The following is a 25,519-nucleotide window of genomic DNA, read 5'->3' as shown; positions in this document are numbered from 1 at the left end:
TCACAAGTATTTAAGGGAGGTCTGAAGTCACAGGCTGTGAAACACAAAGACACAGCGAAGAGAAGATTTCCTCCTCCAGTCCCATTTCTTCTACCATTGAACTGAGTGAGTTTGAACCAGCTGTTTCACATGCAGCTCTGTATACGCACAGCCTGTTAGAGAAAATTTTGATTTATGACTTAAAGTTGTTAACTATACTCTCATTAAAACTTTTCTCCTAAACAGAGTGCTGGATTTCACACCCAAGTAATTCACTTGATTTATAGGAAAATGAGAGTTCTGAACAAAGTACTGCTGTGTTTCCACTTTGCTATCATTCCAGGATTATGCAAATAATAGTCTAAAAGTTCACTGAGTGCCATTTCATGCATGATTAACAAGACTGTGTTTTTATAACTGGCAGTCCATTGCCTGAATGGATTCTGCACTCACAGTTGCATTAGAAAGCTATAAAATATATTATTTACTTGTTTTCCATCCCAATATTTTACTGGAAGGGGTCATTTTCTTACAAAAATAAGGGATATATTGACTATTTTTCATCCAAAAGCAGCCACATCTCTGTAGTTCATGTCTAATTTAGTACAGCAAACCAATTTTTTACAGCAATATTGTCAGACTGATGTGATAACATTTACATTCCTTGGCTCAGGGTCAAACGCAGAGTCAGTGTTGGTGTGTTAAATTGAACACTTTGAATACTTTAATTCTGAAGTCACCAGTGAAGATCCCTTTGTTTCCCTCAATGTGGTTCGAAATGAGCCGCCTCAAGGCAACGGGTCATGAGTCCAGCAGAGGGATGCTTCACTGGATCACCACCCTCCTGGAGAAAAATATGGATGAATAGCACATTAACATGCTGCGCTCTAACAAATGTTCTTTTAGAATTACCGTAAACTACAAGCAGCTGTAGTTGTCAGCATCCTACTGTGATTTTACAGTGTCAATATTGTTAATAACTTCTTCAGCAAATTACTGTTAATAACACTTTGAAAACTGGATCATCATCAGTTTTCTTGTGCCTCTCCCAAGCATTTAAACCTTTGAAACATTGAGCAAATTGGTTTGATTTCTTACAAAAACAGGGGAAAAAAGTAATACACAGCTTCACATGAAATGTCCTGGGAGAATACAAAAAATAAAAAAATATAAAATAATAATTATTAGCACCTTTTGGGGTCCATCTTTTTGTTATTTTTTTAAGTTGCTCATCGCCTGCACTCGGTACACTTAAACACTTAAAAAAATCAAGTCAAATTTTGGTTTCAAGGATGTCTATGGTGTAGATTTCTGTTGAATGACATGTGGTTGCCAGCTTCTTATTATTTACAGTATTAATACCATAAATGACTTAAACATTATATTGCAGTTGAAAATATTGCAGTGTTTAACAGTAGAATATAAGGTTTACAGTTTAATACTGGCTTAAAGATTTACAGAGATTTACTATATTTTGGGAGAAAAAAGTACATTACCATTTGAATTTGGTTGTATTTTTACAGCATTTTGGCACAGTCTGGTTCTGCTGTTGACATCATGGGAGTGACTTCATTTGACCAAATATTCTAGATCTGCTTGTGATTAAGTTGCACATTTATGCCACAGTCCGGAGAGACAGAAAGTCTGAGTAATTGGAATGTAGCTCAGCAAATGATGAAGCGACGGAAATCTCACGTCATTGCAGGTTCAGCTATCGGGCTTCCTGTCATCAACAGCATGCCACTGTGCAGCTCGATGAGGGCTCCCCATCTCACTGTGTTAGTTTACAGCATTGCAAACATTTTCATTTATTGGATGCAGTGAAAGTGTTTTGTTGATCTGTGTGGGTCTGCACCTTCTTTGGATCTGAGATACCCTGCAGGCAGACTGTAATCTCAACCATATGGAGCACAGTTACACAAAGTCACTCGCCTTAAACTCCCTGAATGTGAAATGCAAATGTAACACGTTTTTTTTTTTTGCTCCATCCTTTCACATCCATTTTGCATGTTCCTTATTGTTATTGTTAAAAACAACAAATGTAAGTTTGGCAAAAACACACAATAATGCAGATAAATTAAGAATAAAAACACACAAATAAGTTAACACTAAAAATACAATAGGAACTGTAAAAAGTAGCTAGTGCAAGTATGTGGGTGTGCTCTCCGCTGTTGCTTTTTTCAGTTGTTGTGGGGAGAGGGAAGGGAAGGAGAGGTTACAATGAAGTGACAGCTTTGGGAAAGAAGCTATTTTTTGAGTGTTTGTCCTGAATTTAATTGCTCTGCATCTCCTACCAGAGGAAAGAGGAGGAAACAGGCCATGCCCAGGGTGGACTGAGTCCTAGACACTCAGTATAGATACATTTCTCTCAACATTTGTCATAAATTTGTTGAAATCAGTCTCCTTTTCCAAGATGATCCATCCACCTAACAGCTGTGGCATATCAAGATGCTGATTACACAGCATCGTTTCATCACAGGTGTGCATGGGGCTTCAATTAGGATTTCATATGACTAATGCTGCAGAAATGTATTTTTTAGTCACAGATACCACAAAGAGTTAGTCAGTATGTGCATGAAAACCATTTGGCTCATGCAGTGCAACATATCTTTACAGAAGGTTGATCAGATCATTGATTGTGGCCTGTGGACTGTTGGCCAAACTCTCTTCAATGGCTGTGCAGAGTTGCTGGATATTGGCAGGAGTTTAAGCACGCTGTTGCACAAACTAATCCAGAGAATCGCAAACAGGCTCAGTGGGTGACATGTCTGGTGAGTATGGTGCAAGAAGTGGGATGTTTTCAGCTTGGTATTGTGATCAGATCCTTACAACACGAGGCCATGTATTATCCTGCTTATCTCTGAAAAGGAGATGGGCTCACTGACTTGGATTTTAACAAATTTTGGACGAAAAATTGAAAGAGAGGGCTTATGTGTGCATAAAAAGGATTGGTTATGTGAAAAATGTAAGCAAAAAACACCATTTGCATTTAAATGTTTGTTCTGTGTATTTTTGGCACTGAGGCAGGTTGCTGTTGTGGATTTCATTCTCACTTGTACACAGTTTGGAGGGCCAACCCTGCGGTAAACTTTCACAACCTACTGAGGCTTCCAAGTTCTAATCATTGTGGGGATTTGCAGCTAAAATTGAATGCTGTCTTCACATGCTTCTCAGAAATATATTATTTAGCTTATTTACGAGCACAAACATGGCCCTCTAAAGTCATAATAATGAGTGGGAAATTATGAGTCCTGAGTTGCTGAGTTGTGACATTTGTGTGACATTTCAGGGCAGCAGAAATGGTAAAAAGCATGGAAACAGTGTCAACAGTTGACGGTAAAAAAAAACAAAAAAAAACATAATAAAATATATATATATATATATATATATACACACATATATATATATATATCTTGTTCCTAGAAGCTATCATTTACTTTTAATAGTTTCCCATTTTAGTTTTTGCATCTATTAGCCGTACTAAGCAAGCAAACCTTTAACTATAAAGCATGCCAGGCAAGCATAGCATTGATAACAATGTTGTTTGATAACACGGGTTGCGGGCTTGACGTCATAAATGCATAAACATGGCAGGAAAAAGTTAATGTTTGGTCAGTGGTTAGAAACCTTTTTATTAATACACATATAGTGTAACATGGTATTAAAGTTAACTGCTGTCCACGTCGAGTGCACTAGATTTACTGCAACAATATCATATATAACATGTATAACTCGTTTAAATGCTCAAAGCATTAAAACGCAACGCATCTTCTTTTGTAGCTTCCATGTTGTTCCCTCTTTAACCTCAAAGCACATGAACATGATGAAGTCAAAAAAATGACTTCCAAACACAGAAACTACGACCTTCTGACATCACATAAACGTAGCATATGTGATGAACATGTTAAATGCCTGCTAAAAAACAGCATGTTAGCATACTGAGCACAAAGCTCTGCTTTGCTTCAGTACAGTGTCACAGAGTTGCTATCATTCATCATCATCCTCTCAGTCTTATTCACCATCTATCATTGCCTCGTGACTTTCATCTGGTTACAGAATGATTTGGGAGCATACCGTACTTATTTTAATACTATATAGCCTACTTTCAGTTGCTGCACTAAAACACTTTTTTGTGAGTGAAGAAATGCCCTGAAGCCTCCATCTAACATAGTAATTTGTCTCGTCTGTCAGCAGTAAAAAAAAGTGTGACACACAACCTGGAGCTGAAAGGAGAAGCAGGCGTTCCTTCACCTGTAGTGTCTCTTTGTGATTTGCTCACTGTCTCAACTTGGAATTTGAATCAGGAGTGAACTCATCGACAGTCTATTGCTATTGCTTCATCAAAACCTGTTTGGCCACCTAATAGTCACTGTTGACAAAGTGTGTGTGGGGAAAGATTTTCAGTGGTTTTGTTGTGTGTCATGAAAACTGGAATTGCTTGAAAGATGCAGGTCAGATCAGAGTGAATGAGTGAAGGTGAGACGAAATGACTAGAGGGAGAAAATAAAAAAATAAGATGGATTTGAGGCATCTTCCCTGCTTAGGTTTTGCAGAATGTCATTTTTTCCTCTTGGATTCTCAGGGTAATGTGACTTTATTTGGGGTGACAAAGCATGGTCTTTTGATCGTTATACAAAACACAGGAAATTTGTTTCATAGCACAGTTGTGAATCAGAGCATGTGCTCACTTGCCCAGAGAACCTCCTGCATACGTTCACTGACAGAATAAATCAGATTCTAATTCAGTATCAGTGAATCAGCTCCAGATGTGTCCTGATGGTAACACAGAGTGGAGCAGCCTTCCTGCCTGATGCCAGGAGGAATTATTCTCTGCGTGTACAGAGCTGAAATGAACAATTCAAGATGATTGTATGATTTGTTCTCTGTTTAGCGGCAATATTCAGGGATCCGATTTCATTTTGTGTTATTCTCACAAAAAAAATGAGCTCTGTCATGCAAATAAGACACAATCAGTTCTTCTTTATAATAGATTACATTGTTAATATATCTTTACAGTATTGTAAGTCCTGTTTACTTTATCAGTATCTTTGTTATGTTTTGTCCGTGCACCTGACCATAAATACTTCCATACCATTCTTTTGAACCTGATAATTCAAGACCACCTTGAAGGAATTACTTCAAATTTGGCTCAAACCTCCACATGGACTCGAGAATGAACTGATTAGAATTTGGTGGTTAAAATCACTGTTTTTGGCTTCAAGTCAAGAATTAATTTGCTGATTATGACAACATTTTTACACAAATGTTTAATAGGATGAAATGATGAAGTGATGACATTTTCAGAAGGTTAAAGGTCAACATCATTGTTACATCATGGTGTTCTGCAAAAAAAAACAAAAAACCTAGCTGTTACTCAACATCCTAACTCAGACTCTAAAAGAGAGAGGTTTGGACAGATACTGAAATGGTGACACTACGTTTTTAACAAACATGGATGTAAACTAATTGACTGGTGCGTGGAGGCATATGACCACAAGACAGTAAATCTATTTTTTTTTTTTTTTTTTGGCCTATTTTAATTAAGTAGATATAATGGGTGAACGGTTTAATTTAGAAGAAAATAAGCCTACTGTAGGGACATATGCTTCAAACAAATATCTAAAAAATAATGGTTTGATGACAAAATAGTTTAAAAAAATAATGATAAATAACTAAAATTAAGCGAAATAGTTAAAATAAAGCTATAGTTTCAAAAGTTTGAAGTAATCAATAGTGAGAGATATTTATTTATTCTTCACTTAACCAAATGTCTCAATAAAAAACATAATCGGAATTAATAAACAGAGAATTATTGTTTTATTTTGTTACTCTAAATGTGAGCTAAAAATAGTGGTGGTGCCTCTGCTGTCTGTACAAGTTGACGTGTGGTTTTTCAGTCTGCCCTCGAGTTGGTTTGTGTATCTGCACTCAGGTGATGTCAGTGTGCTCACGAGATGAGGCTGATACACTGAGTGTGTTTTGAGTTCAAGAAATAATGGTGGCTGAAGTAGGGAGTAGTGATCAGAAGGTGTAACGACAGGTGGGCTCTGCTAACAAGAACCACAGGAGGAATGTGAACAGCTAAAAAGTGAATTTAATATTGGGATAGGTCAGCCTGCTCCTGAGATCAGCTCAATTCACGTGTGTAATGTTCGAGACTCACAGTAAATCTGTTTCACATTGAACTCTGATTGACTGTTGTGTCGTTATTGGTAAAGTATTCACAATTTTTTTATTATAAGGGTTTTTGGGGGGAGTTTTTCCTTAGCTGCTGTGAGTGTCTAAGAACAGAGGGATGTCATATACTGTAAAGCCCTATGAGGCAAATTATGATATGTGATAATGGGCTTTATAGATAAAACTGAATTGAAGATGATTTTTTTTTTAACATTTTTTATGTCACATTTTTAACCCCTTCAATATTTAGCATGTACATATTACCAAATACAAAGTCAACAAAGCAATGACTTTGGATTGGATACTGGATAAAAGTAAGAAAGCAAGAACAATAATGAACATAAGGATACTTTACAAACAAACAGACATATAGAGCATTAATTGTTTGGGTTTAGTTACATTTCATGTAAGAGTTGGATCAGGATGGGTTTGGTTTGGCGTTACTAATTCTTCATGTCTACGCACATACATTTTTTTTAAGCAACTACTCCTATGCAACTGATCTGAGAACGGGTTTTTATCCCACAAAGGCTAGAATATAGCTACACATAATAAATAAATGTTTAACATTTTAAAGTTTAAAATTTAAAAGAGTAATGGATTGAGACTTTTCTCCAATTTCTACCAAAGTGCAACCTTGACCAAACCAACTGAGTCACTTACGTTTCAATTGCATCAAAACCTAACAATATTTACTTTTTGTGACGTTTCAAGCACAACTGCCCTTCATCAGACTGAAGCTGACATTCGTAGATACACATACAATCACATGATGCAATCACATGAAGTGAGATTTAAAAAAAGCTTTTTTCCAAGATGCTGGCACTGTGAAGAGCAGTCAGTATGTCACCGAGGTGCAATAAATAAGTGGGCGCTGGAGCCCTGCAGTGTGCGAGCTGTTAAATTATTTGATGGCTTGAGTTCTTATAGACAGGGCTGTGGTCTGACAAGGTGAACCGCTGTAATAAATTCATCACTTAAGATTTCGAGCATTAAACAGGAGTTAATAATTTCTCTGTGGCTTTTGGTGTAGCACACAGGAATCTTTATTAAATTGCTCATTGCCTTCTTCTTATGTTTTGGAAAGAAATCAATCCAATTTGCTCAGGTTTCAGAGGGTTATGATTAGTCTTATTTAGTAATTTAATTATGTTTTTAAGCCGAAAGGAAAATATGCACAGTAGTCTGAAGTGTAAAGACTGGGGTGTTAAATCCTACTAAAAAAGTGTTATCCTTTAGGAAACCGATGCAAAATCAATGAAAAAAAAGGCCCAGTTTCCTCACTGTGTTTATTTTTTTTCCTCAGGATGCCTGTCGAGACACTATCAATCAGAAACAGATCTGCAGTGGGTCGGTTTCCATCCGTCACTCTCGGCTTTGGGGAGGACACAGAGGAAGAAAAAGAAGAGCCAGAGGAGAACAAAGCTGAGAAAGAAAATGCTTGTCGGCGGTGGCTGCGTAAGGTCTGCCCGTGCTGCTGTCCAAAGCCAAATGATGATGACATTACAGACACTTTGATGACAGGGATTGATGAGCCGGAAAAGGAGGACGGGATAAATGGGGAGAAGCCCGGTGACAGTGAGCTTGATGGTAACTGTCATCCCAGAGAGCTCGCAATTGTGTTATTTATCAAACTAAGTAAATGCCAGCCGGTGTGATAGACTTCATATATTTGTTTTTGTTTTCACAGAGCTCCTCCTGAAAGTGCAATCGATAGACCTGATGAAAAGCAAATCAGGGGAGAACCGCACCGAGCACCACACAGACCTCTACCAAAGTGATGATTTTATTATTCGCAGAGGGCAGAATTTCCAGATGTGGATTACTCTGTCTCGACCTTTTAGCCCAACAAATGACAAGCTTCACCTTGAGCTTAAAACAGGTTAGTCTGTTGCTTCACAGACACAGTGTGGCTGCTGAATTTGAGTACCGCAGTAGAGGGATACTTAACAGATTTTCAACTAGTTTTGTATCAAAACAGTGTGGGTGGTATGAGAGTTTCGCTGGATCTCAGGACTGATGCTTGAACTATAGGTTGTATTTCTGCATTTTTTTTTTTGTCTTTCCCGCCACCCATACACTAAAAGTATAGTGCAGAGCAAGAGACAGACCTACCTCTCTCTCTCTTTCAAACTTGGGCCAAAATCTGATCAAACAGTAAATCTAAGCAGTGCTGATTGAATGTAAATCAAGATTATATTGCTCCACCTAAGATTTCTGGCCTAAAATGTTCTCGGAAACACATTTTAGTGCACTGTTTGGCTGTGAGAGCAAGAGGTTGTGAACAGGAGGTGGAAATTGTGAAAACAGAGGCCCAAAAAACTGAGATCAAACAGTAAAACTAAGCAGCACTGATCAAATATAAACCAAGATTCTGTTACTGATTCGCTTAATTCTCACCTCAGTTGTTTTCAGAAACATATTTTCACTTGCTTTTTAAGTGTAATTCAGGATAATTTCCAGGTCTGCCGCCATTGTTTCACCAACGCGTCCTCAGCCCAAGTTGTGACATATCTGCGCTTTGCAGTTTCTCTTTTGCCCTTACATATTACGCTCTAGGTATCCCTCTGTATCTGCTCTTTACCTTCCAGGATGTTGCTATCCTGATGTCAACATTAGCACATGGTGGGATGAGGCTGCACCTGGTTATTTTTACGCAAAAAAAGCACATGGCAACCAAAGCCAGGACATCAACAAATGCACATACTGGCCCAGATGGATTAGGCAAAAAAGAGCACATGGTAAGGTGTAGAAAAAACCCCCAAATAACATCATATTCAGACAGGAAGAAAACACAAGACTCCCGAATGAAAATGTTGGGTTTGTTGGATCCGTCCACCATTTCAACTTGACGCCGTCCAGTGGCGTATCATGCAGACACAACAGGTCGCATCTGGCCGCATTCTGATCTGACGCCAACTGTCCGTGTATCATGCTGCCAGGGCAGGTGGCGTCCAACCATCCGGCGATGTATCGTAGCACCACAAACGGTTCTGTAAGGCCGTATTCACAGCTAACAATGTCCGGCGGTTTATCATGCAGACGCAAAAGGTGGCTTTTGCCGTTGGTTGGCAGCAGTATTGCAGTTCTTGCACTGACAAATCGGCAGAATGAGAATGGGCTGGTTTAGTTTGACTGTAATAAGAGACTATTTCTTGCCAGCCGGCTACTGTGATTTCACACTTACAAGTTTGCTTTACGTTGCCCACCAGCAGGAGCATTTTATTGGTCTAGAGCTGCACAGTGCACTCTGTTTTTTCTGGCCGTAAAGCAACACTTTCAAAAGTATTTGGTTCTTTCTATTGTCATCCTAGTTTTACTAAAAGACCATCTTTCCAGGAGTGAAATACCTCTTTAAGATCCATTAAGTGTTATCATGTTTTAGAGCTCTAATCAGACACCAAGGCAACATTATAAAAATGGGAATTTTCACAACAACAAAACAGACCATGATTCCAACAACAGCCAAGGCAGCAGTCATGCTTTTGAATACTAATTTAATTTTTATGAATTTCCCACATGACTGGCCTCTGAGCTTAAGAGGCCAAGTGTGAAACTGGATGGACACAATCCAGCCTCACCCTTAGAAACCCCGTGCAAAGCTGCACATGATAATTAAGACTTCCCTCTTTCTAGGCAGTCACAGGAACGAGAGGAAGGTGAGGGGTTGACGGCTTGTGGGAAAAAACAACATGTACCAGCAAGAAGTTTAGCTTTTTATTTTTGCGTTTTCAATCTGTAATTTGGCTGCTCGTGTGTGGTAAGAGTTTAGATTTTGTTGCATTTGTGAGTGAGATAGATTTATAGAGAGAGAGGGAGGAGGGAGGGAGAGAGATTTTAAGTGACTATTGCTATGGTAACAGTTCTGGTTGCTATGCTCCAGGGAGAGCGTTTTACGGATGCCGAGTCCTCAGTCCAGCTCCAACTAAAAATCCAGTGTGCCGACAATTCGCTGTCGACGATGCCACTAATGCTCCCTCTCTCATTGTGTTGAGTACGGTAAAGCAGAGGGGACACAGACCAATATAGATCCTACAATTATAGCTGTGTGTGATAACAAGTGAAGCTTGAAGAGAATAATTACAGTGTCTCTTTTACAAAAAGGCTTTGCATTCATATCAGAAACGAATATTTTACCCTATGCTCATAGCTTAACACTGAGGAAACATGCATTCTTTAATGGTTGCTATTTTGCAAAGAAAGTAACCAGAGATAATTGTTTTTCCCCCCCACAATTATACTCTGTTTCCTTGAGAGACGAGAGATTATATGAATAGCAATGGAAAATAGCAAAAAAATCCAACACTGATCATGAATAATCGTCCAGTATTTAAAAAAGCCATCTGCCACACCAGAAATAAGCAGCAGGACAAAAACAGTTGCGGAAAAAAGCCAGTTTTTAGTCTTTTTAAAGTCATGCCACCACTCTCCAAATGGTAGATATTTAATTTCATAATAGAACTTCAAACTGTTTTCAGCAGTGTCTATCATACCCTTTACTCCAGAGATACTAAACTTGCTTTGCTTGAGGGCCACGTTTGCAAAATGACAGGAGGCCAGGGGCCCATTAGGATTTTAGGATATTTCTAGGATTTTATGACGGTTCTTGGATTTTATGACGGTTCTTGGATTTTATGACGGTTCTTGGATATTATGACAAATCTATGATTTAAGGACATTTCAAGAATTTTAGGACGTTTCTTGGATTTAAGGATATTTCTAGGATTTTAAGACATATCTAGGATTATGAGACGGTTTTAGGATCAATGACTATTTTAATTCAGTTTTATGCACTCTGGCACCTTATATTTATCAAAAGTACCAAACAATTCCCAGGGAGAATCACTTTATTTTAATTGTGAAATAGAAAATGGTTGGGGGGCCACCTAGCACCCAGATTTTGCCCGCGGGTTGTAACTTCAGTATCCCTGCCCTAAGCAGTCCAAACAATGTATTCTGAAATGCAAGCCCTGCAGTGTGAAGCAAACACAGCCCAGTCTACTGTTGATCAGCATGAGCATTGTTTCTGAAATTCAAGTGAAGGTTAATGAAAGTTGAACAAGCTGACTTTGTTGTTTCAGGTTTGTTTCAAAGTCTGAAGCCCCCTGAGGGCTCTGAGAGGCTGCAGTTTTAACAACACCTCACTGAATGAACACTGGCAGTTCTGCTATTGTTAGAGTCCTACCTGTTGCAGGACTGAAAATGTAAAGTTGTTCCTGAGGGGGTAAAGGCACTCATGACAGGAGAAAACGAAGGATTAATCCCCCTCTGGGAGCGTGAATGTATTGCCTCATAGATTATGAGATATGTTGTTGATGTCTTACATGTGCCCGAGCGTGGCCAGGAGCAGATACTTCCTGGCTGTGTCATGTATTTAGCAAAGAAAGAAAGCAAAAAAACGTATTTCCACAAAATGCCAAACTGTTGCTTTAAGCACATATTTAGACTGAAAACAATGCAGGGGGCTGCCGCATTGTGTTGTGCTGTTGGCTTCCTGCTACGTCAACAGACTGGCTTCATCTAAATTATAAAATTTCCAACTGAACACGGCCAAAGGGTTTATCCTCTGGGGAGCGTAACCATGCTGAGTGAATTTCATGGAAGTCTGGCTATTATTATTTATATTTTCTTGTGCGCATGTAGAATTTTAACATGATTCTGACACAACAGGAAATGACACGAAGTCACCTACATACAAATTCAGTTTGTTGGTTGGCGTAATGCAGTGGCATGTATGCTATCATTTTTTTTTGGAGGGAAATATTCCACAAATGTTCCTGATTACATGGATACTCCAATTAATGTACCCGGACATAGTACCACAACAGAATTTTAAATATGTAATTTTTTCATAGCATTTTTCATTTTTCCCCAGAGATTTCTCCCTAGCTTTTTAAAATTAGTTTTCTAAACCTACTTCATTTTTTCTCAATTTGTGGAATATTTGTTACCAAGTGGCTCATTGCCTTTTTCCCACGTTTTTGGAAAAAACAATATTTATTTCCACAGAGTTCAAAAGTTTAAGTACTTGTGAAAGGCATCTGAAAGCAGCATAAGTGATCTTGCTTCAGGTTTCAAAGGGTTAGGGAGGGCGGTAAAGCTGTCGTAGAAAGGAGAATCCTCCGCGGAGTCTCGACGTGGTGGTGATGAGATGAAGAGGGTGCTGAGGATCTGGATGTGAGGAGGCTTTTGATGAACTCAACCTGAGGCACTGAATACAATGACTGGAGGTGAATAGGGTGAAGGAGGGTGCAATGAATCCAGCTAAAATTGAAGCTGACAGCAGGAGAGAGGAGAAAAGACTTGAAGTTTGACAGTTGCAACATTATTGGCTGATAAATATCAAATTTTGTTTAGTTAACTGGAAGAGCGAGCACCCATAAGCAGCTTATTGGAGGAAGAGGCGAGAGTGAGATGGAGAAGTGTGAATGAATAAAACATAAAAGGGAAAGACTTTGATGCTGACTTATGCTGAGCTTCATTAAAACATGAATAATACCAGCAAATCCCACATTTTATGTACAAGCAGCAACACAACAACATGACCAGCCACTGCCGAGTCACTTTTAACTGTTGTTCAAGCGCTTGTTAATGTCATTAACATCATTTGTTTTTGTTTTCTACTTGCAGAAGAGCACCTCAACTGCATCATCTGAAGTTTGTATTTGATCATAAAATATCTTCAAAGCATCAAACTTCCCTTTGTAGCTTCATGTCACTGGCTTCCATTGAAAATGAAAATCATTTAATTTCATTTATTTTATTTATGAGGACAAAACACATTAATCACCATTTCTGTAAATGTGCCAGTATTAGCCATATGTTTAATTTTCAACTGTAGTTCTTTGGCAAGATGTTTTAAAACCTATAAAATGAAAAATCACAAAACAGTGATAGCAGGACATCATGAAGACAGTTATAGAAATAACATACAGGAATTCTCAAGACAGTACAGAGGTCAAGCAAAGCAACAAGAAACAGCAGAACGCTGGTACAAAACAACAGAACAGCAACAACATGTAGTGTTCAGCACAAATAGCCATGCACGCAACATGAAGCAACTAAGCACACAATTAAGCATAACATGCAGACATGCAGAGAAGCTAAAGCAACAAGAAACAGCAATAAACAGACGCAGAGATAAATCAGAAGTATCATAATGTAGATTTTAATAAAAGGTTGAAAGATGCAGTTACAGCATAACAATATATTTCTGAAACCTCGTAGAAACTGTAACTAACACAAAGTTAGGCAGGTTGTCAATGAAATAGATATTTCATACTTACCCAGCTGACCGCCTGGCAGTCAGCAGCAGGTTACACAATATAACAGCAGTAGTGTTTTAGTAAACAACACGCAATGTTGATGAAAATGTTCACGTCTGATTTTCCAAAAGCCAGGCAGTTATGTGAAGGTGTGTGAAGGTGAAGGTGTTACAATTGTAGCCTGTTGCTGTGTTGCTCATAGTGTGAACACAGCATTAAGCAGAAAATAATAAATTCGGGGGGCTAATTCTGCTGTTTACATTATGCATATCAAATTCAAAATATTGTCCAGTTTAGAATAATAGTGGAATATCAGTGTGCATGTAAACGTAGTCATTGTCACACACATCCTGTACTCAGTCTTTTCAAGTTAACATTTCATGGTGAAATTGCAGCATAGTGACTCGATTCTGTGAGGACGTTAGACAGCAAAAAAAGAGACAAGGTCACACCCAGTGAGGATAGAGGGTGAAACAAAAACCAGGGAGGGTTGTATTTTTCCACACTCACTTTGAAGGGAAAAAGCTTTTTAATGTTGGGAATCATGAGTTTCTTTATCACAGAAAACAGTCTGCATATTAAATCTCTGATATAAATTCAAATCCCTGGATTTAAATTAGAATTTTGGTATCTCTCTTGATACCCAGGATGCAGAAGCCCTGCAGCTACAGCAGCATTGTTAATGACAGACAGAGCAGCAGCTGTAGCTGAACAGCAACCTGCTGCCAGATTTCTTTTATAGTGCAGCTACACGGAGATCAAATGCTGTCATGACATGTTGCGTGTGTGTGTGTGTGTGGTTGGACATCTTGTCAGGACAGTACGTTCTGTATCCTTCTCATTTGGTTTCTGTTTATTCAAACATACTCCACCAGGTAGGAATGCAGGTGTGGCGTAAATTGAGGGAGACAATTGTTTGAGAACTGTGTGACTGAAAACTGTTGTGCTTCTGTTCGGGCATGATGCATAAACAATAACCTCCACGTTATATTCCATCATGTGTCTCCTTTTATGCTCTCAGGACCACAGCCAACAGTGTCAAAGGGAACCCACGTAATCATCCCTCTGGTGGAGGAGCTGGAGGACGATCGCTGGGAGGCTGCTGTTGTGAAACAAGACGACAAAAGAATAAAGCTGTCAGTGAACTCCTCTCCCACGGCGGTCATCGGCCGATATCAGCTCATAGTGGAAACAACCTCTACACACGGCCAGTTTGTTTCCAAACATAATCCAGCCAATGACATCTACCTGTTGTTTAATCCCTGGTGTGAAGGTAAACATAGGTTTTTTGTAAAAAAGAAAACATTCTCTAAAACATTGTGATTAATATTCTTCAAGTCCCAAAATAACAAAAAACACCTTACAATACAGTCATATAACCCTGCAGTAAAGATTAAAAAACATCAGCTGTAGAGGTGCTGATAAGTGATTTTTTTTCTGTAGTCTTATGACGGAGAGAGACATTGGGCCTCATTCGCAAATTTAATTCTATGTTTATTCTTTAACTTGTTCTTGAGAAAGGTCTACATCAGATTCATACGCAAATGTATTCACACACATCTGAACTAAACTTGGAGCAGGCGCTGAACCAAAAATACATGAAAAGTAAAAAGGCAGAAAATGGCTCACATACTGGACTTCAGGTATCATTGCATTAAATAATTGATAATTGCAGTGTGCAAGCCATTTTTTGCCATTTCGCATCGGATTCATGACATGTTCTTAAACAGCAAACTTGTTCTTTGTGTTCTCATAATGATTAATTCTATTGTTCTTCTAAATTGAAAACATTTGCCAGTTGATCCTAGTTAGCATAGAAAAACACCCAGCCACTCCCCATTAAAGGAAATGAGACTGCAAAGCCGTGTGCACACACAGTTACTGAAAAGAAAGTTGAGAGAATTAGGTCAATAATGCCCGAACAAAAGCGTAAATTGGGTGGAGCACTGAACAACAAATGTTAAAAAAACAGTTCAATAGTTCTGTTGAGGCATCATATGACTGCTTCTGCAAGTACTTCTGCTGGAAGTGAATGCCAAACAGGCTGTCAAATTGAATAGCATCGGTAGTGGATATAAAATAAGTGAACACTGAGAGAGGTGCACGATAATACAGTAAAAGAAAAAAAAAGGTTTAATCTCAAATATGAGACCAAAACAGAAACAAGCCTACTTTAGGCCTACAAATAGTTTGATTAATCACTAATTATTAGATGCTATGCTTCCAAATTATCCTAATCAAGGCGAATTGAAGTGTGATTGTGGTGTTTATTTATGTAAAAAGAACATAATTTGCAAAATAATGAATTCTAATTATCAAGAAATACTATTAATGAAAAAAATACTATAATTTAAACCTTATAATAGCATGGAACTGTTGAATGGAGGAACATGTTGACACTTACATGCTCTTAAAATGAAAATACTGATGATTGTCAGAAACTTTATGAAAACTGCATTAGTTGGTTTAAATAAGAAAAATACTTCTTAAGAACAGTTAGTGAGTTAGGCCCATTAATCTTCTCATCTTGTTGTAGAAAGCAAACCACTATGTTCTAAAAATGCTGAACTACTTCTCTAAGAGAATCACCCTCAAAAGAACCACATGTTCTTATACTTTGCCCCCTATAATACCTAATTAGACAATTTTGGCATCATTCATAACCCAGACGTAAACGGCTAATGTTAGTCTGTAACCAGTGACACCACAGTGGCACGACTTCATTTTGCTACCACAATAAGGCTGTAAAGCCGTGTTCACAGTTAACAACTGCATTTTTTAAGAAATGTAAAGACTTCAAAATTTGTGACTGGGGTATTTACCGACGCAGTTTATGTCTAAGAACAAAACGGAAATTCTTGTAAGCCTTTAAAACCTAAGTAAATTGGCCCAATTTCTTTCAGGAAGATAAGATGGCAATGAGCAACTTTACAAGAAATGTTATATCAGTCATTTAACCAAAAACCATTTAAAAAACGTATTGAATTTGAGATGATGGAACTTGAAGTGCAAAAATACCTCCTCATTTTGCCTTTTAGGACTTATTCTTGTACCACACTATATTGAGAACTATCTTTTTTTTTGTCTGTTGTGGTTTTAACACAATGAAGTGTGTTATATACTGCAGATATAAGATCTGCAACTGACCAAAAAAAAAAAAGAGAGAGAAATAAAAATGAAAAGTCATTTTCTGAAGATGTTTTTCCTTGGTCTTTGTCAGATGACACAGTGTTCATGGATAACGAAGACGAGAGGCAGGAATATGTCCTGAATGATGTCGGAATAATCTACCACGGCACACAGGACCAAATTGCAGAGCGGACATGGAACTATGGACAGGTGAGTGTGTTGTGTGATCTTTCAGTGTTCGGTAAACAAACTGAGCAGTGCAAACTGACTGGCTCTCTCTGGCTTCTCTTTATTTCTGTTTTCAGTTTGATGATGGGATTCTTGCTGTCTGTCTGTTTGTCCTGGAGAAGAGTGGGACTCCTCCGTCTGGTTGGGGCGACCCGGTTAATGTGGTGCGAGTAATCTCAGCTATGGTAAGGCATATATATATCATACATACATACATCAGACATATATCATATTTTTCTTGATAATGTGCTGCAGTGACCAGCATTATAGGAACCCAGCTCAGTAATATGGCCATGATGACAGTTTCCACACAGCACTGCAGTGATTCTGCAGGATACCTGCAGCAGCCGCGCATCTAAACTGATGGATTTTTTCTCCTTTTTGAGCACCAGTACAAAGTGGTCCATATAAACTTTGCAATGCTTACATATGCACTACTGCAGTGAAATTTTGCACAGACATTCGTTATCCCCGGAGGATGAGTCATATTGATTTTTGAGGATCCTTTTGTCTTGTTCCAGCATGAGGTTGATATTTTCATATTTTGGGGAGGAAATGTCTCATCAACTAGTAGATGCATTGCCATAATAATTAAATTGTTCAGAAATTATTTGAAATGATTTCATTTGTCATTTTCATAAAATATTTAATTGGGTCAAGTAATCCTAACATAAATTCTCTGTATTTCAAGAATGTTGATGTTTATCAACATACGTTGTTATACAAGGGATTTATTAACCTTATTTATCCACCTGGATTTCTATTTCCAGGAACTGCGATCATAACTTAAAACCCTGGAGTGTATATAATAAAAAAAATATTTTTCGATCTAGATCAACTCGTTTGATGACCGTGGTGTCCTGGAGGGAGACTGGTCAGGGGACTACTGGGGTGGAACCAATCCATCATTTTGGAGTGGAAGTGTGGAAATCCTGAAGGAATACCATGAAAACGGGGGACACCCCGTTAAGTATGGCCAGTGTTGGGTCTTTGCTGGTGTCGTCACTACAGGTCAGCTGATTCTTCTGTTTTTTATTTTCAGATTTTTGTATGTGATGTGTGTGACAGGAGTTCACCGATGACTGTTATTTCCAGTGTTACGGTGTTTAGGCATCCCCAATCGCACTGTGACCAACTACTGCTCGGCTCATGACACAGACGTCTCCTTGACAACAGACATATATTTGGACGAGAACCTGGAGCCTATAGATAACCTCAATACTGACTCGATCTGGTAAGTCCTGTCACCATCATTGTGATGCTGCCTTATCATGACATGTTTCACACTATAGTTTATTAAGTCTGACCTTCGAGTCTCTCCCTGAAGGAATTTTCATGTGTGGAACGACTGCTGGATGGCTCGTCCTGACTTGCCTGCAGGCAACGGAGGCTGGCAAGCTGTCGACGCAACGCCTCAAGAGACCAGTCAGGGCACCTTCCGCTGTGGCCCAGCTTCTCTCACCGCTGTCCGCAACGGCCAGGTCTACCTCAAGCATGACGCTCAGTTTGTGTTTGCAGAGGTATGTAGAATAGTTTTGTTTAAAGGTAAAGTTCACAGAAAAATCAAAAATCCATATTTTTAATTAATTAATAATTAATTAATTTTAATTACCTTTGGTGCTATTTATCAATCTAGACTGTTTTGGTGTGAGTTGCTGAGTTTTGGAGATGTCAGTCTTCTGTCAAATATAACAGAACTAGATGGCACTTGGCTTGTAGTGCTTAAAGTACCAAAGGAAAACTTCTGAAAAAAGATAGAAAAATATCATTTGAAATGGGAAAGAACAGTTTTATGTTTTTTACTTTTTCTTTCTACCGCACTACACCTGCCAACTGTTATCACGCCAGCCCACGAAGCACCACTGAGCTGGCTAACGTCAAAGGTCAGCCTAAGAGCACCCCTTTCACATTTACATCTTCCATGAGTAGATGCACGCTTCCTTCTGTGCAGTGATGCGCAGGTAAAATTCAGTAGAATTGCAAATCATAGAGTTGTGTGAAACTGCACACAACAAGGTCTGTGGATTTTCTTGTGTAACCGCGTCATGATTTTTGGGAAGAAACATTACTGTTAAGCACCACAAGCCAAGTGCTATCTAGTTCCATTATATTGGAGAGAAGGCAGATGTCTCTATGGCCAATATCTCGAACACTCTGCAGTTCACACCAAAACGATCTATATTAGTAAACAGCACTACAGTTAAGACAAAAAATATGTTTCTTTGATTTTGGAGTGAACTATCTCTTTAAGAGCACTCTTGCACATCCATAAAGTTACAGCACTTGCAAAAAATTTCAAAATTTATGCAGGAGAAACACCCAATAAAATTTAGGTTTTTGTCACGTACTTGACCTACAGGAGTGAACTGATTTCCCAGATGTTGTTTGACATATTATCCATGTACGTTGTGCTATTCCAAAGCCGAATAGCATGCATCAAGCGATGCATGACAGCTCCCATCTGTTTTTTTTATTTTCTAACTCCCTTTTGCTCTTGCTCGTCATCTGTGCACTTTCAGGTAAACAGTGATAAAATCTACTGGCAGAAGAACATCGATGGGACCTTCAGTCAAATCTACAGTGAGAAAAAGACGGTGGGCCACTACATCAGCACAAAGGCGGTCGGCTCTGATGAACGCAATGATATCACACACCTTTACAAACACCCCGAAGGTATCATCAAGCAAAATCACATGAACTCACAATTACAAAACTCCTATTATATATATATATTTATACCAAATCTTTACTGAATTAACTCAACATTCATGTTATTCTCAGGCTCAGAGGCAGAGCGCATTGCTGTGGAAACAGCATGCAGCTACGGCTCCAAAGCAGAGGCCTACTCCCCTCCCACAGCAGAGGACATCTCTGTGGAAGTGACCATGGATGGTGATGGTCCTGAAATGGGAAAAAATGCAGAGCTGGACATCATTTTGCGAAACAGCAGCTCAGAGGAACGCAAGCTCATCCTGCACAGCCAGGTGGCAGTCATGTACTACACCGGTGTCCACAAGGCTACAGTCAGAAAGGACACAGCAGACGTAGATCTGCTGCCCAATGAGGGTGAGAGGAGCTTTTTAATCTTGTTGGAACAATGTGTAGGTTTTATCACCCAGTGTTCTTATAAAGGTGTAAACAGAGAGGCTTTCTCACTCCCAAAAATAATTTTAAAAAGTGCGTCTGTCATTGTATTTCCTTAGTGGAAACTTCTGCAAACTGCAAAGAATAGTCACACGGAAAAACTTTTTATCTCACCTAAAGGAAGAGTTTGGCATTTTGGGAAATACGATTATTTGCTTATCTGCTTTGCTTTACACTTTAGCGCTTTCAGCCAAGAAATATGACAGCACATAAACAGGGTTCAAAGTACCGGGGAACATGGGTCTAATAAAAGAGACACAAGCTCTTTAGCAGGCCTCATTTGAGAAATTTGGAGAATTTATGGTGCCACTATTGTTCTTGTCTGTATAAATATATATTTTGCTGTATATGGAATAAGTAATCAGTCTGATGTGCATGTTTACTTGCACATAACATTTGTGTCTAATTTACACTTTGCTGTTTCTCCCTGATGTGAACGTCCATGTGTAGGAGCACAATTTATGCACCATACCGTGTTTCTACTGGTGGTTTATTTGCAATGTGGCATTACCTCCAGAACATTTTACTGTGCAGCCAGCATTGGGTGCTGTGTTTAGAGTAGCTGATGAAACAAAATATTCTGCAATGCTTTCTGTCAGACCAACATTTGAGGCTGCAGCCATTTTCATAATTGTCATTGGATGCAACCCAGGTCTTGTTTGTTTAATAGTTCAACACAAACCATTGGACAAACCATTACCTGTCCACTGAGCTTTGGGATTTTTATTGTTTCTCAGCAGAGAGCAATTGACAACACATGGTTATATGCCTCTTTGAACCAGTCTAGTTGCACTTACAATTTATAACCGTGTTTGTGAAAACATGGGTGTTTTACACACATCTTCACAAGCAGCACAGCACATCCCAATTCGTCACATGGTAGAACGTAGATTCATTAGTCATTTTTTAAAATAAATTTGAAAAAATGAAATTTAATTTGTCCTTGATCCTGCTACATTGTTGGTGTTGAAGGATGAGTTGATTAAAATCAGCAGCTATTATGAAGATTGCATCCGGTTGTTTGGGCATGTTGCTGCTGGTGCTGTCATTTGATTCCTGCAGTGCATTTTTTGAATTTGCATCATGGTGCCTCTCAGTCAGTGACCTTCTGCATACATATGATATTTTAGGTATCCTCCTGAGTCAGCTGTTTGTGCTCTGAGATGCCATTATGGTGATGTCAACAAATGCACATGGTGGGATAAAGTAGAACATCCTTGTTTATTGCAACCAGCATGAACTGTCACCATGGTTAGGGTTAGGCAAAAAAGTCAGGGATAGTTAGATTTTGGCAAAAGAGGCAAGGTAAAAAATAAACCCTCACATGAAGATGGGAAGTGAACTCCAGTAAGCAACCCATCCACCTTCCTCCCAGCCACCCCACTAGCGTTCCCTATATTACGTCATCATAGGCAGCGTTATTACCTGATGCTGTCTTCAGCATTTTATGCTCACATGACCAGTTCTGTCTGGTCGTATTCTCAATTGACGCCGCCTGTGCGTGGACGCGGAAGGTGGCTTTTGACGTCACGCTTGCACGCTGAGCGCACTGGCAGTGCGGATGCGCCTGACAAGTTTGGAATAACAACAGGCTGAGATATTGCATTCACAAGAACAGAACGGATGGACAGACAACCTAAAAACATAATGATATAACAATGAAACATTGAAATGAGCATGAAAACATTGCAATTCTGGATATTTTCTGTTATTATATTTTCTGTTTCTTCGTTGTCCAGGGGTAGATCATCTCTTTATGAATGCATTGATAGTTTATTTTGGCATGTAGGCAGGCACATTCATGTCTAAATGTGGTGTGCATATGTTACAGTACCCCCTTACCCTCCATCCCAAAAAACAGGGCTCCCTGAGAGACGCATCAAATTTTAAACACCTCATGGTACCTTTGGTAGTCCTTTACACGGAGCAAGGCCAGTTGTTTGTAACCAACAGACAGACAGACAGATAGATTTACTTTATTGATCCCAAGTTAGGACATTATTTTGTTGAAGCAGCAGGTTATTAGGTATTGATGGGAACAGTGAAAACACAGTGATACACATAACACACTAGATGAGTAAAAAATATAGCTTAATAGAAAAATAAATCTTAGCCTATTCTGAAAGAATAAGCTGTCTATTCATAAAATATCAATAGAAAATACAATATTAAAAATATAACAAAAAAACTTTAAGTATACCAAAATAAAAATGATAAAAAGATAAGTGTGCAAATTGGTTTAAGATTAGGCTTACCGGACAGATGTTTGAGAAATATCACTATTCTTATCCAAGCAATGAGGTAGGTGGCAAAGAAAGAAGTTATTTTTTTTACATACTGTGCCTACAACTTCTGTCTACAGTAAAGACTGTGGGGTGGACCCTCTTGTACGAAGACTACAAGGACCAGTTGATAGACCAGGCCGCCCTGATGCTGACACTGGCGGGCAGGGTCAAAGAAACACAGCAGGTCCTCGCCACTCAGTTCAGCTTCCGGCTCAGGACCCCAGACATCACCTTAAAGGTAAGCCAAACAATTAATCAGGAAATATTACTTTTCAGAAGTTAAAGGTGTGAATTCAGATCTGATTTCTTGCTTTGTTGCTCTGTTACACAGCCGATCGGGAAGGCCGTGGTCGGAGAGAAGATGGCCGTAGAGATTTCATTTACTAACCCACTACCACGAGTGCTGAAAGCCGTGAAGTTCCACGTGGAAGGACTGGGCCTCCTACCTGCTCGAAAGATTCATTATGGGTGAGGAGGGAAAATATACTTTATATTTTGCTCTTTTTTTTTAAAAAAAAAAAGAACTACCTTGTCTGTCTTTCTCTTTTGTGATTGCCACTGTCATTTCCTGTCCTTCCCTCAGAGATATTGGCAGTCGTGCCTCAGTGTCTCTGACTGAGCACTTTGTCCCCACCCTGCCGGGACCGAGGAAATTACTGGCTACATTAGACTGCAAGCAGCTCACACAGGTTGACGGTGTGACTGACATCATTGTGAATGAGAAAATCAACGATGCTCTATAGCCAATTGATAACAGTGACACTGAATCTTTCTTAGAGGTCTATTTAAAATCTAATTTCTATGGAAAGATAGTGTTCAATTTTGAAACTGTATAACTCTGCAGTGCTGCTTTTTTTTGCTTTGGAATTTCAAAATGACCGATGACCAAGGAGAGACAATTAACCACGAAACATTTAAGAAAAAATGTGGAGTTTGTGGAACAGAACTTTCTAGATTTTATAAAAACCAGTATTGACTTACACCAAACTCATTACATTTTAATGTAACCCCACAGCTTGGACAGTGGGCAGCTTAAATAAAAGAAATGTACTTTTGTAAAGACAGGCTCTACACTGAGGTCATGTTTTGTATTTATATTAATACAGTATATTTTTTTTAAACATTGCCATGTGATGACAGAAAGAATTGTTTTATTTAAATATCTAAATACTGCTGCAAATGATCTTATATTATTAGAACAAAAATAATTCAAAATGCATCCTAGAGTCTGCTGGCTTGTTGTGACATTACAAAACAGTTTGTTTCTGATGTCCTGTGTCAAGAAATCTTTGGTTGCCATGCAGGGGTTGCCAGTGGTTACAGGGTCGTGCCGCCGTGTCGGAGGACTAACAGCAAAACAATTAGAAGGTACTGTAAAGATAACAGCATTAAGCAATTTCTTGAACCACTCTGGGAGAAGGGACAAGAAGTTATTTTACAGCAGAGTTGTGGCAAACTGAGGTTGTCTGAGGGTCAGAGGCAGAAAAAAATGAAAAAGCACTAACTGTATGTGGTAGAGCAGCAACGGGCCCCCAGGAAAGCCATTTAGCCTTGCAGCCAATTTTTTTCCAATAGCAACTTACACTGTTGCAGCAAAAAAGTCCCCTTGGGTACAGGAAGCATTTTCACCGTAGGCCGCCTTTGGGAAAGACCAACATGCTCTCATCCCAAGTGGTCACATACTGCTGCTTTGTGAGTGGACTTTCACATCTACATATTTTGGTGTAGGTATCCTTCTGCGTCTGCTGCTGATGTTCAAGGATGCCGCTACCGACTCAGAGATGTCAGTAAAAGCAAATTACACTACAAAAGTACATGATTATCCTCCTCATGTACCATGAGCACCCAGAGCTCACGATACATGAGGAGGCTAAATCGTCTGAGCTACTTGCACATTTGCTGGCAAAAGTCCAGTGGACCTCTACCAGCAGTTGAGCAGGGAGCTCCCGCGCTGGTGACAGAAGGGAAGCCACGCGCTACAACAACAGAGCTGGTTTCAAATCGGCAAGAGTATCGTCAAAAAACAGCTACAGCTACGTCCAGCGTCCAGCTACGTGCATTAACTTGCATAAACATTTCCTTGAGTTTAATAAACACAACAGTTAAAAGTGTGTTCTTGTTCAGCTGGATTCATTCATGCATGCAAGTTAGCTTTTGTGCTAAGTTGCTAAAAATTGCGCTTCATTTGCCACACTTTGATTTGGTTACATGACAGTCAAGTACTATATTTTCTTGTCACTGTTTGTTTTGGCTCTTTGGACTCAGAAGGATGAGTGCAAAGCAGTGAAGTTAATGTTAATGACATTTAAATTAGATGACCTTTACAATTAAGACACATGGCAGGCAGCGAGTCGAGGGTTTCCACACTCTCATGCTGCATTCATGAAGTGGAACATAGGAGAGCTTTTCTCAGATTTTCCTGTTCTGTACTCACTGCAAAAGTGATTAAGATGGGAGTGCAGTCAGGGCCCAAAAATGAGTTTGTTTGACTGCTTTTGGTGATTACCTGGTAGTGGCAGGGCTAAAGAAATGCACTGCAGTTTCAGCACACAGGTGCATACAGTGCCCAGAAAGAACACTCCAACGTTATGAAAAATGTTTTACGATTTCTCACTGACAAAGAGACCCAATAGACACGAATTGGTGTTTCTGGCAGGTCAAAGTATCTTCACAAATCATCCAGCTTCCTCTGCCATATCTTATTTTATTATCTCCTTTCCTCCCAAACAGAGTGCACATGTCGTTGCAAAATTTTGACAGCAGAAGTGAAAATGAGTCCTGGCAAAATAAATTTCAATTACACTGTTGGAGTTTGTGACAAACAATGTTTGAGTGAAGTTCAATTTGTTTCCTCCCTGTGAAACATCCTCTTCTCTCCTTCCACAAACACATCACACGCCAGACAGAGGTGGTTGAAGCACATTTAATCACTCCACCTTGCAGCCACTCTGGGTTTGTTTGAATGGTGTTTGTTTGCGATGGGGCGTTAAGATGAAGAACAGAAGCTTTCCAAAACTATAATACTGTCCAAAAAAATGAAGGGGCTGGTAACGAGTGCTCACTTTACAAGCCAGTCTCCAGTCCATAAAGTTTTTTTTACATACACTGAACAAAAATATTATCACAAACATTTTTGTTTTTGCTTCCATTTTTCACAAGTTTAAAGATCCAAGACATGAACAGCTTATTTCTTTTAAATTTGGTTTACAATTAAAAAATAAAATAAAATCCATGTTAATGAGCACCTCTCCTTAGCCAAGATAATCTATCCAGCTGACAGGTGTGACAAATCAAGATACTGAATACTACACA

The 25,519-nt window shown here is 39.0% G+C and overlaps 1 protein-coding gene across 2 annotated transcripts; it reads left to right on the top strand.

The window, feature by feature from the left end:
* Nucleotides 1-24,318, top strand: LOC121940209 (protein-glutamine gamma-glutamyltransferase K-like). Of its 2 annotated transcripts, none has more exons than XM_042483039.2 (14): nucleotides 1-105; nucleotides 7,463-7,746; nucleotides 7,847-8,038; nucleotides 14,443-14,694; nucleotides 16,642-16,760; nucleotides 16,856-16,963; nucleotides 17,612-17,789; nucleotides 17,874-18,012; nucleotides 18,106-18,298; nucleotides 19,298-19,451; nucleotides 19,560-19,844; nucleotides 22,285-22,445; nucleotides 22,539-22,675; nucleotides 22,791-24,318. In XM_042483039.2, the coding sequence occupies exons 2-14, from the start codon at nucleotides 7,464-7,466 to the stop codon at nucleotides 22,948-22,950; spliced, it is 2,361 nt and encodes a 786-aa protein (XP_042338973.2). In that variant the 5' UTR covers nucleotides 1-105; nucleotide 7,463; the 3' UTR covers nucleotides 22,951-24,318. The 2 variants fall into 2 exon arrangements, with proteins under 2 accessions (XP_042338973.2, XP_042338968.2); XM_042483034.2 differs by lacking the exon at nucleotides 1-105 and adding an exon at nucleotides 2,379-2,750.
* Nucleotides 24,319-25,519: the final 1,201 nt, after the last annotated feature.

Source organism: Plectropomus leopardus, chromosome 5, assembly GCF_026936395.1.
Source record: "Plectropomus leopardus strain MGB_pleo_1.0 chromosome 5, ASM2693639v1, whole genome shotgun sequence".
Taxonomy (NCBI): domain Eukaryota; kingdom Metazoa; phylum Chordata; class Actinopteri; order Perciformes; family Serranidae; genus Plectropomus; species Plectropomus leopardus.
The sequence above is the reverse complement of the archived record's forward strand: the minus strand, read 5'-3'. Positions and strand labels throughout refer to the sequence as shown.

What these genes read in the sequence shown, in the direction of transcription:
- LOC121940209 (XM_042483039.2), top strand. Translation starts at nt 7,464, where the DNA reads ATGCCTGTCGAGACACTATCAATCAGAAACAGATCTGCAGTGGGTCGG. An exon ending in GTTTAATCCCTGGTGTGAAG is followed by an intron (nt 14,695 to 16,641) that starts GTAAACATAGGT and finishes GGTCTTTGTCAG; the next exon opens with ATGACACAGTGTTCATGGAT. An exon ending in AGATCTGCTGCCCAATGAGG is followed by an intron (nt 19,845 to 22,284) that starts GTGAGAGGAGCT and finishes TTCTGTCTACAG; the next exon opens with TAAAGACTGTGGGGTGGACC.